General features: G+C 35.3%; 1 protein-coding gene across 1 annotated transcript in view; it reads right to left on the reverse strand.

Annotated features, from left to right (window-relative positions):
- AQR (aquarius intron-binding spliceosomal factor) overlaps positions 1-20,362 on the reverse strand; it is a 94,323-nt gene that overhangs the window by 54,411 nt on the left and 19,550 nt on the right. Inside the window, exons 7-13 of the mRNA XM_080807984.1 lie at positions 19,877-19,945; positions 18,681-18,781; positions 15,564-15,640; positions 12,208-12,272; positions 10,908-11,024; positions 9,341-9,454; positions 7,416-7,519 (exon numbers count right to left, since the gene is read on the reverse strand). Of these exons, the coding sequence (XP_080664110.1) occupies positions 7,416-7,519; positions 9,341-9,454; positions 10,908-11,024; positions 12,208-12,272; positions 15,564-15,640; positions 18,681-18,781; positions 19,877-19,945 (647 nt within the window). The remainder of the gene's footprint in view (positions 1-7,415; positions 7,520-9,340; positions 9,455-10,907; positions 11,025-12,207; positions 12,273-15,563; positions 15,641-18,680; positions 18,782-19,876; positions 19,946-20,362) is intronic.

The following is a 20,362-nucleotide window of genomic DNA, read 5'->3' on the forward strand; positions in this document are numbered from 1 at the left end:
TGATCTATATGTCTATCTGTCCTTTATTCAATATCACAATGTCTTGATTACTATAGCTATATAGGCAGTCTTGAAATTAGGTAGTGGGAATCCTCCAACTTCGTTCTTTTTCAAAATGGTTTGGCTAGTCTAGTCTCTTTGCCTTTCTATACTAATTTTTGAACAAGCTTGTCATTTCTAGAAAAATACCCTGCTGGGATTTTGACTAGAACTGAGTTACACCTATGGATCAATTTGGGCAGAATTCATACCTTGAGTCTTCTCATCCATACGCAAGGCAGGTATCTCCATTTCCTAAATTAATTCACTTTAATAGTATAGACTTCCCTAACGTGGTTTCAGATACCACATTGAAACTAACATTTAAGAAATAACTACTTGTCAAATTGTGATACAGTATCAAAGAAAAATATTCACAATTATTTGAAAAGGTTATTAAAATATATTTCCCTTTTGCATAAGGGAATGTCTTCATTTACTTCAACCAAAACAGTATCTCACAATAAATGAAATACAGAAGCAGATCTACAAATCCAACGGTCTTTGATTAAGCCAGACATTAAAGAGATTTTCAGGGGAGGAGTTAAGATGATAGAGGAGTAGGAGGACCCTAAGCCTTGAACAGGGCTAGTTATCAAATCATTCTGAATGCCCAAGAAATCAATTGGAGATCTGAGAGAACAAAAACTGCAGTCTACAAGTAGAAAGGCAACCACCTTTTGGAAGGAGTCCCAGAAAATAAAGAGAAAGGAAAAAGGGACAGAAGGTTTATTTGAACAAATTATAGCTGAATACTTCCCCAATCTGGTAAAGGAGACAGACATCAAAATCCAAGAAGCACAGAGAACTCCTATTATATTCAACAAAAGTCAACCATCACCAAGGCATATCATAATCAAATTCACAACATACATAGATAAGGAAAGAAACCTGAAAGCAGCAAGGGGAAGAAAAAATCCTTCAACTACAAGGTTAGCCAGATCAGACTCACAGCAGATCTATCTACAGAAACTTGGTGAGCCAGAAAAGAGTGGCAGGATGTATTCAATGTGCTGAATGGGAAAATAACACAGCCAAGAATTCTTTATCCAGCAAGGCTGTCATTCAGAATAGGAGAGATAAAGAGTTTCTCGGATGAACAAAAACCAAAGGAATTCTTGACCACTAAACCAGCCCTGTAAGAAACTTTAAGGGGCCTCTTTGAGTGGAGAAAAAAAGACCAAAAGCAACAAACACTAGAAAGGACCAGAGAACACCACCAGAAATACCAACTCTGCAGGTAACACAACGGCACTAGATTTATATCTGTCAATAATCATTCTGAATGTAAATGGACTAAATGCTCTAATCTTAAGACATAAGGTATCAGGATGGATTTAAAAAAATTCATCTAGGGGCACCTGGGTGGTGCCCCTAGGTTAAGCCTCTGTAGGTTAAGCCTCTGCCTTCGGCTCAGGTCATGGTCCTGGGATCGAGCCCCACATCTGGCTCTCTGCTTGGCAGGGAGCCTGCTTCCCCCTCTCTCTCTGCCTGCCTCTCTGCCTACCTGTGATCTCTCTTTCTCTCTGTCAAATAAATAAGTAAAAAACATCTTTTAAAAATTTTATCTATATGCTGCCCACAAGAGACTCATTTTAGACGTAAAGACACCTGAAGACTGAAAATAAGGGGACGGAGAACCATCTATTATGCTAATGGACATCAAAAGAAAGCTGGAGTAGCTATAGTTACATCAGACGAACTAGATTTTAAAACAAAATCTGTAACAAGAGAAGAAGGGCACTATACCATAATTAAGGGGTGAATCCATCAAGAAGATCAAACAATTGTAAATATTTATGCCCCCAACTCGGGAACACCCAAATATACAAATCAATTAATAATAAACATAAAGAGATTTCTCAAAAAATTGAAAATAGAACTACCCTACAACCAGTAATCGCACTACTAGGGATTACCCCAAAGATACAAATGTAGTGATCTAAAGGGACACCTGTACCCCAATGTTCATAGCAGCAATGTTTACAATAGCCAAACTATGGAAAGAGCCTAGATGTTCACTGACAGATGAATGGATAAAGAAGTTGTGATATATATATGTACAATGAAATACAACTCAGCCATCACAAAATGAAATCTTGCCATTTGCAACGACGTGGATGGAACTAGAGGATATTATGCTTAGCGAAATAAGTCAACCAGAGAAAGACGATTATCTTATGATTTTATTCATATGGAATTTAAGAAACAAAAAAGATCATAGGGGAAGAGAAGGAAAAATAAAACAAGATGAAATCAGAGAGGGAGACAAACCATAAGCGACTCTTAATCATAGGAAACAAACTGAGCGTTGCTGGAGGGAAGTGGGGTGGGGTGGGGAATGTGGTAACTGGGTGAAAGACATTAAGGAGGTCATGTAATATAATGAGCATGGAGTATGATATAAGACTGATATATCACTCACCTCTACCTCTGAAACCAATAATACATTACATGTTAATTAACTGAATTTAAATTTTAAGAAATGAAGTAAAAAAATAATAAACATAAAGAAAATCACTGATAATGATACAATAATAGTAGGGGACTTTAATACCCCACATATATCAACAGACAGATCATCTACAGAAAATCAACAAGGAAACAATGGCTTTAAATGACACACTAGACTGGATGGACTTAAAGGATATATTCAGAACATTTCATCCTAAAGCAGCAGCATACACATTCTTTTTGAGTGTACATGGAACATTCTCTAGAATAGATCACATACCGGGTAACTCAACAAGTATGAAAAAATTGAGATTATATCATGCACATTTTCAGACCACATTGCTATGAAACTTGTAGTCAACCACAAGAAAAAATTTGCAAAGACCTTAAATACATGGCGGTTAAAGAACATCGTACTAAAAATGAGTGGGTTAACCAAGAAATTAAAGAATTAAAAAAAAACAAATGGAAGCAAATGAAAATAGAACAGTCCAAAACCTTTGGGATGCAGCAAAGGCAGTCCTGAGAAGGAAGTATATAGCAATACAGGCCTTCCTCAAGAAGCAAGAAAAGTCTCAAATACACAACCTCACCTTACACTTAAAAGAAAAAGAAATGGAACAGCAAGTAAAGTCTAAAGTCAGCAGAAGAAGGGAAATAATAGAGATCAGAGCAGAAATAAATGATATAGAAACAGAGTAGATCAGATTAACAAAACTAAGAGAGGGTTCTTTGAAAGAATTAATAAAACTGATAAATCCTTAGCCAGACTTATCAAAAAGAAAAGGGAAATGACCCAAATAGATAAAATCACAAATGAGAGATCACAACCAATACCAAAGAAAAACAAACAAGTATAAGAGAATACTATGAAAAATTATATGCCAACAAACTGGGCAATCTAGAAGAGATGGACACACTCCTAGAAACTTATAAACTACCACAACTGAAACAGGAAGAAATAGAAAATTTGAACAGACCCATAACCAGCCAAGAAATTGAATCAGTAATCAAAAATCTCCCAAGAAACAAAAGTCATGGGCCAGATAGCTTCCCAAGGGAATTCTACCAGACATTTAAAGAATTAATACCTATTCTTCTCAAACTGTCCCAAAAAACAGAAATGGAAGGAAAACTTCCAAACTTACTCTACAAAGCCAGCATTACTTTGATTCCAAAACCAAACAAAGACCCCTCTAAAAAGGAGAAATACAGGCCAGTATCCCTGATGAACATGGATGCAAAAATTATCAATAAAATACTGGCAAATCAAATTCAATAGTCCATTCAAAGAATTATTCACCACAATCAAGTGGGATTTATTCCTGGGCTGCAAGGGTGGTTCAGTATTTGCAAACCAATGTGATACACCCTATTAACAAAAGAAAGGATAAGAACCATATGATCCTGTCAAGAGATGCATTTGACAAAGTAAGTATTCATTCTTGATAAAAACCCTCAACAAGGAATAAGGAAATGGAAAAGAATTCCATGTTCATGGATTGGAAGAAAAAACATTGTTAAAATCTCTACACTACCCAAAGCAATGAACACATCTAATACAAACCCTATCAAAATACCATCAGCATTTTTCAAAGACCTAGAACAAACAATCCTAAAACGTGTATGGAACTACAAAAGATCCCGAATAGCCAAAGCAATCCTGAAAAAGAAAAACAAAACTGGAGGCATCACAATTCCAGATTTCAAGCTGTATTATAAAACTGTAGTTCAAGACAGTATGCTACTAGCACAAAACAGACACACAGATCAATGGAATAGAACAGGAAATCCAGAAATGGACCCACACCTATATGGTGAACTCATCTTCAACAAAGCAGGGAAGAACAGCCAATGAAAAAAAGACAGTTTTTTCAACAAATGGTGTTGGGAAAACTAGACAGCAACATGCAGAAGAATGAAACCAGACCACTTTCTTACACCACACACAAAAATAAATTGAAAATGGCAAAAGACCTAAATGTGAGATAGGAAACCATCAAAGTCCTAGAGGACAGCATAGGCAGAAACCTATTGACCTTGGTCATAGCTCACTAGTCACGTTGCTGGAGGCAAGGGAAACCAAAGCAATAATGAATTACTAGGACTTCATCAAGATAAAAAGCTTCTGTAGCACAGCAAAGGAAACAATCAACAAAAGTAAAAGGCAGCCTATGGAATGAGAGAAGATATTTGTAAATGACATACCTGATAAAGGGTTAGTATTTAAAATCTATAAAGAATCTATTAAACTCAACACCCAAAAACAAATAATGCAGTTAAGAAATGGGAAGAAGACACTCCCAACTGGCTAATAGGTATATGAAAAAAATGCTCAGTATCACTCATCACCAGGAAAATAAAAATCAAAACCATGATGAGATACCCCCCCCCCACCTGTCAGAATGGCTAAAATTAACAATACAAGAAACAACAGGCATTAGTGAGGATGCTGAGAAAGGGAACCCTCTTGCACTACTGGTGGGAATGCAAACTGGTGCAGCCACTCTGGAGAACAGTTTGCAGGTTCCTCAAAAAGTTAAAAATAGAGCTACCCTATGATCCAGCAATTACACTACTAGGTATTTACCCAAAGGATACAAAGATACAGGTTGGAAGGGGTACATGCACCCCAGTGTTTATTCCAGCATTATCAACAACAGCCAAACTATGGAGAGAGCCCAAATGTCCATTGACTGATGAATAAAGAAGAGGTGGTATATAAATACAATGGAATATTACTCAGCCATCAGAAAGAATGAAATCTTGCCATTTGCAACAACATGGATGGAGCTAGAGTATATTATGCTAAATAAAATAGAGAAAGACAAATACCATATTATTTCACTTATATGTGGAATTTAAGAAAGAAGATAGATGAACATATGGGAATAGGGGAAAAAAAACAGAGAGGGAAGAAAACCATAAACGACTCCTAACAACAGAGAACAAACTGCAGGTCTATGGAAGGAGATGGGTGGCGGATGGGCTAAATGGGTGATGGGCATTAAAGAGGGCACTTGCTGTGATGAGCACTGGGTATTATTGTATGGAGGTAGTGAATCACTGAATTCTACTCTATAGACCAATATTACACTGTATGTTAACTAAAATTTAAATTAAAAAAAATAAAAAGATTTGCAAAAATGCAAAACAATGCCACTCCTCACTATATACTTTTTTAATTTTGGAGAGTATCTTTTTCATTAACACTATGTGTGCTAACATATAATAGGTTTTTAACTGATTTTAATAAAGTGTTTAACATTTTCCAGTTTTAATTTCTAATACAGTAAACGTAATGGCTATAATCCACATTAAAAAAAGTTTTTTTAGCATCCTCAATAATTTACAAGAGTATAAAGGAGCATCAATGGATGAAAATAAATTCCCAAGTGGATGATGCAACTAAATTGAATATAAAAAAAAAATCTATGGAAGTGTTTTAAAATATAATATTTTATAATCTTATGGTGATAAAGGCCTTCTACACAAACCATTTGTTATTGTTATTAAAAAATGATTGACAGAGAGGATTAAAAAATTGAAAACATTTGTAGTAATAAAATATACCAAAATAAAGCTTAAAAGTGAGAAACTGAGAGAAAATAATTACAACACAAACTAGACCAAATATTAGCATGCAAAATACATAAAGCTTTCTTCAAAAAAAAGATCAATACAAGCAATGAAATACAAAATAGCAAAAGATAACACGAAAGTTACAGAGGAAATGCAAACACCCAAGAAAAATAGAAAGATGCTCAATTTCCCCAGTATAATCACAGAATGCAAAGTAAAACAATGAGGGTTCTTTTACTCTTGGATTGGCAAGAATGAAAGACTAGTGTACCTACTTGGTAGGGAAAGAAATAAATACTCATATACCGTTGGTATAATTGATATATATTTTTGAAGGAAATTTAGCAATATATAACAAATTTTAAATATATAACTCCTTCCAGTCACTATACTCCTTCTGGAATCAGCACCAAGATTTTTTTATAGATACAGAAACAGTGTTGTTCATTACTGAATTGTTAGTAATGGCCAAAAATTTAGAAAGTAAAGATCTGTCGATAGGAGAGTGATTAAAAAATAGTATGGTACACCTGTTCAATGGAACTTCATGCAGTTCATTAGGAGAATGAAACAGATTTTGTGTTATTGTGAGTCATTATTAAATCTTCTTATGAAAATCAACAACCAAACCAACTTTCAGGTTGAAACCAAGTTTGTTTCATTTTAAATAGTCAATGAACTAAACATAATTTCTCCCAAAAATTAAGGACACTGGGGAGATATGAGAGCACAGTTAAAAGTTATACTGCCTAGGTTTGAAACTGGACTTACTTATGTTGGAATCCTAGCTCTGCCACTTACTTGCTATTTGATCTAGGCAAATGACCTATCAATTCTGTGTCTCAATGACCTTATTTCTAAAATGGTACCTACTCCTTACACAAATGAATGTCTTGAGAATTATTTACACATGTAGTAGAGTGCCTATGTACTACAAATGCATTATTACCATTTTCAAAAAAGTGTATTAGCTAAGTGTCAAAGAATATTATTATTTCATAAATTTTAAACACACATTTTTCTCATCTTCTAATGCCACATATGAACATGTACTAGTTTCTGTTTTATGTTATAATTGACAGAATACCAGTCTTATGTTCTACTCTAAGAAAAATTTATGATTTAGGAGAAATGTTTAAGTTATGAAAAATATAAATTTTGCCCCCCAAAACAGAAGATCAATTATTATATCTAAGTGCCTTAAAGATACCAACTGCTACAGAGAAGCACTAGTTTTAGTTGTCAATAAAGTGGTGCAATAAGTTACATTATCTAGTAGTGCAAAATGATTAAAGGCAAAAAGAAAATTAAAATTCAGTTTTCCTTTCATGTCAACTTACCTAAGAGGTCCAAAAAACTTGACCAACGATTCCCGGGTATCTACTTCTGCCACATTCGAGAGGGCAAAATCATAGAGTTCAGGGAAATGTGCAAAAGCAGCTCTCTAGAAAAGAGAAAAAAGAAATCAGTAACTAATGCGTACATATTAATACAATCAACTATAATTTATAAACTAAATAAAAATAATATTTTAAAAATATTAATGCACTTCTCTTTCTTATATGCTTCTCATTATGTGAACTCTACCATATTTAGCCAGAAGTATTCAATACAATGGCAAAAAACTAGAATTATTCCAGCAGGATTACAAAAACCAAGAGTCAACGTTCAGTTTATTTCTAATGCTGTATTTTGAACAAACATGAAAATAGTCATGAGAGCTAGCTTCACTGACAGAAAGGAGAAAAATAAAACACTTTATTATGAATAACTAGCCCAACAAAACTAAAAGAAAGTTCCAAGGGAAATCCCCACTGTAGAGACAGCTTGAGGGAGAATTCAAAAGCACAGTGGTTTGTGCTTTTACTTTGGAACTCTGGAAAGAAAGGACCTCTCAGGATAACAACCCTCAACCAGCCATGTGGTAAGCTGCAAGAAAACAGAAACAGCAGCATTATAGTGACTGGGTAAGAGTGTATAAGGTAATATCCCTAGTATTCCTTAATGCCCATGTGGCACAGAGAAGATTCAGAAGTTTTCATGCCCCACAGCAGATGGTAACACAAGTTGCCAAGATTACTGGTGAGCATGCCATGAGATTACTATAGGTAATAGCAAAATGACCTGCAACCCAAGCCTCACTGAGCTGTTTAAGCTAGGAAATGAATGAGAGTCAGCTCTCAGGAGAACTCTGGCACCACCAGGAGCAAGGCTGGAGCCTCATCAGCAAGGAGACAGCCAAGCTCCTCGGGAGCCATCATCATGCCTTGCCTGGTGCAAAGAGAGCAGACCACATGCCACACCAGCTGTGGTCACTTCAAAGGCAGAAGCAGAAGGACAAAAACACTACTGCTCTGAGAAGAGCAGGAAAAGACATCTGAGCTGGGACATTGTGCAGATGACTCCTCTTCCAAAACAATGAGGCTCTCATAGTGCCTCCACATATCCAGATGCCTTTCTGGGAAAGAAGAGGGAGAGCAGAGTGTCCTTCAGCGATAGTGGAAATGATCATGAAAGACAATTTGAACTTAAGTTTGACTGAGCCTTTACCTAAAAAGACTTTTATTTTTATTTTTTTTAAATTTTATTTATTTATTTGACAGAGAGAGAGAGAGAGAGCACAAGCAGGCAGAAAGGCAGGCAGAGGCAGAGAGAGAAGCAGGCTCCCCTCCGAGCACGGAGCCCGAAGCGGGGCTCGATCCCAGGACCCCGAGACCATGACCCGAGCCGAAGGCAGCGGCCCAACCCACTGAGCCACCCAGGCGCCCCTAAAAAGACTTTTAAAACAGAAAGAACTGAATTTCTTCAAAGTGACAAATAAAAGCTTCTTTCTGCCACCAGAAAGAGTAAGAGCAAGATGAGATTAGTAATAGAAAACAAACAAAGGTACTTTGCTGACATAGCTGAACTGTACTGGCAAATTTCAGTCCCATTCTGGGTATTTATCTTTAAAATGTATAAAATGCTCACATATACTTTGTCAATGTATTGGAATTCTTTCATAAAATGAAACTGTTAAGTATATGGATCAAGTTGGTCCAGTAACTGATAGAAAATCTGAGTGTCAAATATCAGTATCTTGATTCTCAAGACTGAAGAAAGCCATTTTTTTTCCATGGATTCATTAGAATTAGCAATATTTAAAAAGTTCAATATGAAAACACTATTAAATTAGTATTTTCTTCTACCTGTACTACATAAACTAAATTATTTATGACCGAACTTGATGGAGCAGAAGCATAGGTTACACTGAATTTCAAGTTACCTGTAGAGAAGTAATTCTGTCATAGTGAATTGTGGTCATCTCATTCTCTGTCAGAGCATTTCCAGTCTGGTCGTTAATCTCAAAACCAGTATAGAACTTAAGCATGTCCAAAAGCTGAAAGGATACATTTACATTACTAAACTGTGTGAACATAAGAACAAGAAACTATGAACAAAAACTATTATAAAAAATAACAAGTCCATGTAACTTCTCAGAGGTGCTGAAAAACTATGGAATATAAACACTGCAACAAACACTTCAGAACATATCCAAATGTGTTATCTGTGTAAGAATATAAAGTATGGGTCTAATGAATAAATTGTTAAAGTCTATTTCATATACATGGTCTACTTCTACAGAGAGGAACTTAAACTGCAATCCTAATAATGAACAGACATTAAGGATCTAATCAAAGGAAGCCATACTAAGGGAAAAAAAAAACCAAACATCACTGCAGAGGTCTTTTACTTATGTCACTTAATACAGAATTTTCTGAATGAAGGCTTTGTAATTCATATTAGAGATAATCTCCTCTGTGTGCTGCTTCTATTAGGGAAAAATAGCAAGGTGAGGAAAGTTAAGATACAGTTTCCTCTCATCAGTCTCCATGGCCACCAAACCCTTTCTTTGGCCTAGTTACTGCTGCTAATGAAGGCCTGCTCTCCCTTCATAGCAATGGCATCAAGAATCTACTGGCTGCATTCACCCCAAATCTTTATTATTCTTAATTCCAATCTATGGAAGATCAGATATGAGAATTTTAGTATGTTGTAATGTATGTGGCAAATCACTGGATAGAAATTCAATAAGAGAATGAGAAAAAATATAGATAAAAGATAAAAGAATTTTGGGGGCGCCTAGGTACTGCAGTCAGTTAAGCATCCGACTCTTGGTTTCGCCTCAGGTCATGATCTCAGGATTGTGAGATTGAGCCCCAAGTGGGACTCTGCACTCAGTGGGGAGTCTTTTTGAGATTCTTTCTTTTCCTCTCCCCTAGCTTGTACACTCTCTCTAAAATAAATTGGAAAAAAAAAAAGATAAAAGAATTCCTGAAAGAAAATGTAAACATATAAAAATTGTATCTCCAAGTATGATCTCATTGAAAAGTAAGGTTAGAAGTTTGTTAGAAGGCTTTCCTTCTGAAAAGCAGATGTGAAACAAGGTAAAACACTAAGACTTCTTTCTACCCAAGGTAGCAAATGAGCACTTCCATGCTATCAACTGTCACCATCATCTTATGGAAAGACAGCCATGAGATTAGGGCATAGTTCTCTTGAAATTAACGCTCATTATCTATTCTATTCCACAGTGATTACTATCATTGCCAAGATCATAATTCAGTTCAATAATAAAATCACATATGATTAACAAAAGCTCTTAATTCATTCATTTTCTATATTAAGACTTGATTTTACTTTAAAATGACTAATTAGGAATTTACATTATTCAATTCAATATTTAGCAAAATTTCCTTTATATCATCCACTGGTATTCTTAGTTGCATGGCAGAAAAAAGACCAATTTAGAAATGAAAACTATGTGACAGTTCCGATATAGCAAAGCTCACCTGGGAAAAAAGATGGCCATCCTCTTCCCTATGAACAAGATTGGAAAGGTAACAGTGAACCAAAAGGTGGGAGTCATCCAGGATGGTATTAAACCAGCGCCTTGTGGGGAGGAGGGCCTACAAAAAATAAATACCATAGCAGTAAGTCTGTATGTTCTCTGTAGCTAGAGATAAAAATCTACTATTTGGCTCATAAGCGTCAATCACATATAAGGTTCCCTCTAGTCTTGAAAAGTCACGGTGCACAAAGCAAGAGTTCTGGTCAATGCTGTAAGTAAACTCAGCGGCAATGTTTAAAAATAAAATCCAGTACTGGAAGAAATTTCACTGATATACAGGCCAGTAGTTTTCAAACAAAATCCTATATGAAATCCCAATATGTATTGTGTATAAATTTAAAAATGGTACTACTCTGAAAGAAAAGAGACTGGGGATAAGGGGATATGTGGAGACTTCTTTCTCCATATCTTCTTCCCACATCCCCCTTGTGACAGTCAGCAAGAAAATGCCGAGATACTGATATCAGTGTGAAAACCACTTATCTAACCAAATATCCTCATTTTATAGATGAGGTTATCGAGATCCTTAGAGGTTATAAATTAGTTGCTGGCAGAACTAGAATCTGAATAAAGATCTCATGAATGGCTGCCAATCCAATACTCTAATCCTTATGTCAAGAAACCACCCTCTCTCTCCAGATAAGAAATGAAGACAAAGGATTTTCTTTCAATTTCCTGCAGTAAAGAGGGAAAGGAAAGGAAATGAATTCAATCTGAATTACACCAACTCTGCATCTGAACTTTCCGTCAAAATCTTGCACCTAATAACATGAAATCTTCTTTAAGAATCTTAATTTAAAAAATTGACAATAGCAGCTGTATCTTTTTTCATCAATATTTAGGCACATTTAGAAAAGTGAGATTATTAAAGAGATGGACATAAACCCCTAACTTCAGCTACTATTAAAACTCTATGATGGGGGGAAAAAAACCAAAGCCAAAACCAAACCCTCTATGATAGGGTATTAAAATATGATAAAAAATAAAATGCTATTGCTAGACTCATGTTTAATAACTACACTATATAGTAGTTTTTTCTACAAACAATAGCCATCTGACAGCTATTTGAAAACCTCAAGGGCCAACTGCGTTTGACTTTGCTCTCTCTATTACACCTAGAAGTGGGTAAAAAAAAACTAAGGCCAGTAATGAAGAAATATTTCATATATTTCATATAGTTACATGATTAACCTTACCCCTTTAAAGATGATGTAACAGAAAAGCCACTGCCCATTTCTTACCTCTAGGTCAATCATAAGTTCAATGAATCTTTCACAGTAATGAACTTTGTCCATAGTGACTGGCTCTAGACATAACACAGAAAACATGTTAGAATCTTCTTATTTAGGCCATTCAATGTACTAAATCCTATAACTGGCAGTTATTTAGTTACTGAAACTGTCATGTGTCTCTTACAGGACAGGATCACGATCCTGAATAAGGATCCCACCTACATTTCAAAAAAGGCAGGCCTTACCCTTATGTTTAGCTCTACAAATATAAGAAAACGAAAAACCTATCTTGGGTCAGAAACACATTTAAAAAATCAGGTTTGCAGGGGCGCCTGGGTGGCTCAGTGGGTTAAGCCGCTGCCTTCGGCTCAGGTCATGATCTCAGGGTCCTGGGATCGAGTCCCGCGTCGGACTCTCTGCTCAGCGGGGAGCCTGCTTCCCTCTCTCCCTCTCTCTCTGCCTGCCTCTCTGTCTACTGTGATCTGTCTCTGTCAAATAAATAAAAAATGTTAAAAAAAAAATTGTTTAAAAAAAAATAAAAAAATCAGGTTTGCAAAAATATTTTTGAAGTGTTTAGACCTACTAATGTCTGTAATAATTAGTCATAAAAAATGACCTATACTAAATGACTAGATTTGAAAAAACCAAGTGATACAAAAACTAAAAAGGCAGTCTAAAACAAAACAGAACTAAAAAGGCAATTTAAGGGGCACCTGGATGGCTCAGTTGTTAAGCATCTGCCTTTAGCTTGGGTCATGATCTCAGGGTCCTGAGATGGAGCCCCACATCAGGCTCCCTGCTCAGCGGGAAGCCTGCTTCTCCCTCTCCCACTCTCCCTGCTTGTGTTCCCTCTCTTGCTGTGTCTCTCTCTGTCAAGTAAATAAATAAAATCTTGAAAAAAAAAAAGGCAGTTTAAATCAGTTTTTGACCCACTTTCCTTCTTGTCTTCACACACTAAACTTCTAGTTCTCTCATATACATAAACACACATATATATGTGTGTACATGCAGACAGAGATACCTTTAGAATGCAAAGAAAATGGGTGGGAAAGGTACACACCAAACTAATTAAAGGGACATTGTTAAATGAGTTTTTTTCTGTGTGTGTGTGTGTGTGTGTGTGTGTGTGTGTGTGTATATATATATATACACACATATACATATATATATATGTTAGTTTTTAACATTAAAACATCAATGACAGAGCAAGGAAATATTTTAAATCACTACCTTATTTTATGCTATTCATGACTATTAATGTACTATTTTTATAAAACATTTACTTCTATTTTTAAATAATTACAATCTCATGACATGACAAACCTTTAAAGTTTTTTTTTCCCTAATGCCAGGTAATAGTCTACCATTTTACTAGGTAATCATCCTACCAAGATTCTGTCAATTAAAGATTTATTTATTTATTTGTCAGAGAGAGAGACAGAGAGAGAGATCACAAGTAGGCAGAGAGGCAGGCAGAGGCAGAGAGAGAAGCAGGCTCCCCACTGAGAAAGGAGCCTGATGCGGAACTCAATCTCAGCACCCTGGGATCATGACCTGAGCCGAAGGCAGCCGCTTAACCGACTGAGCCACCCAGGCGTCCCAAGATTCTGTCAGTTAAAAAGGAAAAAATTCCAGAGTCTCCACTGCTGCTTAGTCTAAGGACTCCCAGCAGTGACTAACCCCAGTGCCTAGATTTAACTTATGAATGCTTAAATAAATCCATGTATTTAATTTATTTGTACTATACAGGAAATTGGAAGGCTTCATCTAAAGAAAGAAATGTGAATATTTTTGTGACTAATATATGTAAATATTAAGTAAAACTTTTCTAGCTAATATATGCTCCAAATCTAGACTATGAAATAACATAACCATAAAGTTTCATAGCTGGAAAAGACCACAGAGAATGCCTATTCTAGCTCTTCATTTTTCAGGTGAGAAAGTGAAAACCAGAGAAAATGACCTCGTAAAAGTGTAGAACAAAATAATGACTCGTTAGAACTGAAACTCAGGTTTTCTGAGACACAGTCTAGTCATATAGCTGTTGAAACTAAAGAATTTAAAGAAGCAACTTAAAAATTAAATCCATTCAATTTAGTCCTCTGCTCCTTTTTCTTGTTACTGTAAAAGAAAAATATTTTTGTCCAAAATTGACAAAGTAAGCAAACTCTGTACTCTGTATTTTTATTTATAGTTTTGAGAAAATTACTGGCAACGACCTATTTAAAATTAAAATTAGAACATGATGCTTGCCACTCAACTTCTGAGCTCTGATGAATAAAGCTGCATATTTTTATGTATGTAGGCCCTACTAGGCATATTGTTTACAGCAGAAACCTTGTCATTCCAATTTCAGACACCGAGATATCCTTATCATTTGCTTCTTATGTACATTGTGGGGTTTTTTTCCCCCTTTCTTCTGACAGCAGTACTGACACCTCAGCTCAACTACACGACTTCCTTAATAATAACTGATATGGATATGCTGTTTTTCATGACCCTGTAAAATGAAACTATAATCCTTATTTTTTAAAAGCCAGTTTTCTGTTTTCTAACTATATAATCCGTCCACCTTTACTCTCTCTGAACTAGCATACTTCTTTAATCATCTTGTTGGTTCAGCTGCCAAAGAGTTAACAAATTTTGATTAAAGCTCAAGGTCAATCTAAGAAATTTTCTTTTCTGGCAATAAATAAACATATCTTACATAGCATATATACACCTTTGTTAAGTAAAAAATATTCTATGTACATTCACTAAATGCTTATAAGGATCTTGCAAACTCAGGATAATGTAATTACCCTCCCCCATATATAGGCATTATTACACACACACACACACACACACACACACACACACACACATAGTATAGTCATGGTATATTTTTAAGTATATAGTCTATACAACATATATTTGTTTCATCAATAAATGGAGGCCATGTTGGAGGGAAATCTTTCCCATTTTGTCTTGTAGCTCATACCTCAAAAATAATTCTTTCCCCTCCAAACAGTATTTGATGTTGTTTAAAAACACTATTTAGGACCATATTGTAAATGCCACGTGGCTCTGTTACTGTCTTGTTCACCACTGTATTCTAGCACCTTGCTCAGGACCTAAGTCTAGCAAGCAAACTCAAAAAATATTTGCTAAATAATTATTTCAATAATCATGCAGGTACCTTTAAAATATGTGAACACCTAAGGCAGTCACAATACTCAGACTGGTAATATACACGAAAAGGGGAGGACAGATATGTTGTCATTATAATTTAAAACTATTCTAAGAGGTTTTAGACTGGAGACCAGGAAATACTGTCGGGGTACCTAAATGACAACTTCACAAATGAGCTAAGAGAAGATAGTTACCAGAAAGAGGCACTGATTTCAGCACAGAGATAAACTTCTGTATAAGTTGTGAAAGAAATCTTCTTTCTTGATAGGCTCTAAAATCAGAGAGTAACATTGACCAAATTATTTTTGAAAAATAATTATTTCAAAAGTAAACTGTAAATGTCAAACAAGCCTTTCTTACACTGTTCAAATGTTCCATTTTTCTCTGAAACTGGGACCATAATTTGAACATACAGCTGCTTCTTTATTACTGCTGTAATAAGCCAGCTAAGAAACACCCCTTTCTCTTTCTGTGAAAGTTTTCATTTGTGATTTAAGGTTCAAAATTTAATGTTTAAGTATGTAGTTAAAATAAGATAAGCAATTTTATACTTTAATATGTATGAAGTATCACATAGAATATTACAATGTCTAAAAATTAAATGTTGGTTTAAAAAACAATATTCTACTCATTACGAATTTAAGATGCACTATATACCAATCAACCAACAAACATTCATCAGGTACTGGGCAGCTGCAAATGATTATGCCAGTCCTGCTGGAAACATAAAGGAGAGGAATGACTAAAGTGTATTTGAAATAACAAGTATTATAATTTAAAGATAATCAGTAACACAGACCAGCACGTAATTAATAAAACTGGCAGACATTAATCGAGCACTTAGTTTGTCAGGATCTGAGCTGCATTTAGTACTTCATATGAATGATCTCATGTAATGCTGACAACAGCCCTTGAAACAGGTACTACTAACTGTCCCAATTTCACACTGGTGCTGAAAGAGGTGAGGTTACCTTGCCCCCAGTTACACAGCAAGTGAGTGTGGAGCCTAGTTAAGTCTGACTGCAGAATCTTTTCTCTAAATAACTATACATATTCTAACCATTACATGAACAGCTGGCACTGCAATTAAAAAACACATAACATGTTTTTGGAATTCAGAAGAAGAAAGCACTGCAGCCTAAAGTAGTCTGTCTAGAAGTGCTTAGGTTAGCCTTCAATTAAGTGGAATGGAGGGGAAAGGGTACTTAGGGAAGCAAAGTTTAACAAACAAAGAACAGACTGGAAAACCATTGAAAACTTGTGAATAGGAATATGGCAAGGAAAACAAAATTTTCTACGGAGATGGCTAGTTAGGCTCATTGTTGTGGGAAAGCTGGAAGAAACACCAAATAGGAATTTATTGTAGTGCTTTAGTCAGAAGCTATGAAGCCGTGAATTAAGACAACAGCAGTGTGAATAGCAAGAAAGAAGAAAAAGGAAAAAAGATGATCCAACAGGACTGACGGATGAGATATAAATTGCTAGTCAAAGGATTGGAATATTCCAAGCCCTACTGTCTGGAAGAATTAAGAGAAATTGGCTAGAAGGGCAAGTTTAGGAGGAAAAACAATGATTACTTAAGCCGAAATGGAGTTCATGGCAAACAGAACGGATTCTTCAATAGCATGGGTTTGAACTGTATAGGTCTACTTACATGCAGATTTTTTTCAATTAATACACTAAGTACTGTGAATACATTTTCTCTTCCTTAGGATTTTCTTAACATTTTCTATTCTCTAGCTTACTTTAAGAGTACAGTATGTAATAAATACAGTATACAAAATATGTGTTCACTGACTGTTATTAGTAAAGCTTCTGGTCAACAGCGGGGTATTAGCAGTTAGGTTTTTGGGAAGTCACAAATTATATGTGGACTTCTGATTGTATGGCGGGGGATACTGGTACCCCTAACCGCCGTGCTGTTCAAGGGCCAAGTGTATACAGCAAAGAGTTACATGAAGACTGGAAGCAGAGAAGACAGGGCCACAGAGATTTATGGTTAAATCATATTGAAGTAATGGTAAGAGCGGGTTTAAAAAAAAAAAAAAGAGTAGTCAATACAGATGCCATGTGATTAGTTCAATCAAGAGGCTGTTGGGTGGAAAGGCACTGTGAGAGATGAGACTAGAGTTGGAAATTAAAGAAGGAATTTTCCTACTCTGACCCTAATAATATCTTGTCCGTATAGCTCTCACTCCCTTTCACCCAAACTCATTTCTCTGACACGCAGCTTTTTACAGTTCTTCCCATTTTCAGTAGCCACCAGCATAACTCCAGGTTTCACTTCTTTTTGTCCTCAACCCTCTTTTCAGGGTTTATGTATCTGACTAAATCATCTCACCCATACTCATGGCTTCATTATTAGTTAGCTACACATGTATAGAGCACTCTCCTAAGTGGAAGAAAAAATAAGCTAGGGCTAGAAAGTTATCCTAGGTCCAAGGGAAGGAAGTCTTCGGCATATTTACATAAGCAGAGAAAAAGGAGTGAGTGGAAAAGAACAATAAAAGATGGAAACAGAACAAGGAGTATGGCTGCAATAGTCATCACATAGAAAGGCAAGGTCACAGTTAGATCAGTTAGCCTGAGAAAGAGAAAGAGAGACAGAGACAGAGAGCTCTTAAAGTATGCAGTTCCCCATGTCCTACTAAGAGCACTTTGGTGAAATAAATACTTAGTGCCTGACTTACCCAACTGATTATAAATATTACTATTAAAAGAACCCATAACACTCACTTGCTTCTTTAATCCTTATACCTGATTTATTTTTCTCCCTAGCATGTATCACCATCTAAAATACTATATAATTGATCTGTCTGCTGCTGTCTTTCCCAAATAGAATGTAAGTTCCATAGAGCAAGAATTACTTCCACTTTGTTCTCTGCTATATCCCCTATTCCTAGTATAGTACCTGGCAAAATATAAATATTCACTATTTGTTGAATGAACGCATGACGGTGAGAGTGTATAAAAGTCATTGTTAAGTGTGTGAGAGTAAGAAAAACAAAGAAAAGTTGGATTGACAGACTGAAGATTGTGGAGAAAATCGAGAGCTATCCATGAGAGACAAACTATGGTCAACAGACAGACAGAAGATCAGTGGTATACTTATCACTGGGGCAGACAGAGGAGAAAGAACAACATGTTGATGTTCTGGTTTTCCCTTCACATCTTTATGAAAAATACGACAGTGAAAGCACCTCTTAATTATTTGGTTCAGCCTTATATAAAGGAAACAACAAACCAGTCAATATCATCTAAGACTCAAAACAGCATAACAAACCAACAAGGAATAAGCTTTGGGAACATACTGTTCTCTTGCTTCTGGATCCATCTTTTCATCATTCTTTTTAATCAAGTTCCAGAATTTTCTTAGCTTAGGTGTCTTTTTTAATTCTAATTCCAATCGTGCCTGAAAGAATGATGCGATATTAAATCACCAGTAACCTCAAAGTTTACAAGGATAAAAATTAGATCCACTATTAGCTAATTTCCTAAGATATCCCATTGGATACAATGGGATAAAACCTGAAAGCAACATGATAAAACCTGAAAACTACAAAACTAATAACTCTATTTTAAAAAACCGTTCAATTCTAATAATTGCTAATAATACAAAAAAATAATAAAAACTGCCTTTTCTTGTCAAGGTCTTAAGCTCAATAATCAATTAAATTTCTTTCCTATTTCTAAAATTAAGGATTTAAGTTTGAAAAATTAGAGCATTAACACTTATTAGTATAATCACTGAAATCTGAAAAATAAGTCTGAAACACTGAACATAGAAACAGCAGTCACAAGTAAACAAGGAAATGTCTACACAACTATATTCTTTCTAATGGCACTTATCAGTTTTAACTTAGCATTATTTATATGTCTGTTTTTATCACCATCACCTGGTACCTATGAATAAGCCTGCATATCTGGGTATGCGCAAAAAAAACCCCATATGCAAGAAATGGAATTTTCAATAAATTTATTATTTATCCTGAAATTTGATAGATATAACTTTATTCCCCAAGATCACAATTAATTTGGTTTTGATAGTGACACATATGATCCAATAAGGATGTGAGGAAAGAAAAAAGGAAGTCATTAATATTAAATATGATCTAGACCTTCTCCTATAACTGTGTGTACATTCTAATCTAAGGAAATAAAAAATTCAAGTCTGTATTTAGTCTCACCCAAAGACACGCATGAAATAACAACCACATTTTGCTAAATTAACCCTTTCTTTAGGAGCTCAATAGATACTACCTTATTTTACCTCATAATAATGACATTAGGTGAAAGATCTCCTAGCTTATACATAAAAACTTTAAAATTAAAAAAACTACATGTATGATAAGTTAATGCATAGTAAATTAAATGTATTTTCTAAGCAGGAAAGGGGATTTTTAGTTACCATTTTATATCCATATTAAAGCTACATTGTCTTAAACTGCATTTTCCACTTACATTAATACATATACACGTAAGTTTCTGAATGAAATTAGGTACTTACAGGCTGTAAGCCCATCCACATTGGGAGAGAGATAAGCTGCTGTACTTGACTCCTTATCAAGTCTACTTCCTGTTTAAGGCACAAAGAAAAATTTATAAGCACACCAGTATTTTAATTTAAATCTTTACATAAGGAATAACTATAACTTTTTAAAGTCCTAGGGTGAAAATATACCACCAATACTTTCAAATTAATGATATTTTAATATTTCATATTAAGGGCTTAAAGTGCTGGTTAGTGTTCCACAGTTCCAAGAAGGCTGTGATGTATCTTGCGGAGAAAATACCTGTGGTAAATAAGGTTTGTTTAGACCTCAGTTATAGTGCTGTTGGCCATGACTTCAAGGTTAATAAATCAACAACATGTTATTACATAAGGTGTCTTTAAACAGAAACAGAAACACATAAAACAAGTTTATGTATTGATCAACTGATGAAAATGCTGTCATCATAGGCTCATAGGGACCTAACCCTGTATTTTCCCTAG

Source organism: Martes martes (assembly GCF_963455335.1).
Source record: "Martes martes genome assembly, chromosome: 7".
Classification (NCBI taxonomy): domain Eukaryota; kingdom Metazoa; phylum Chordata; class Mammalia; order Carnivora; family Mustelidae; genus Martes; species Martes martes.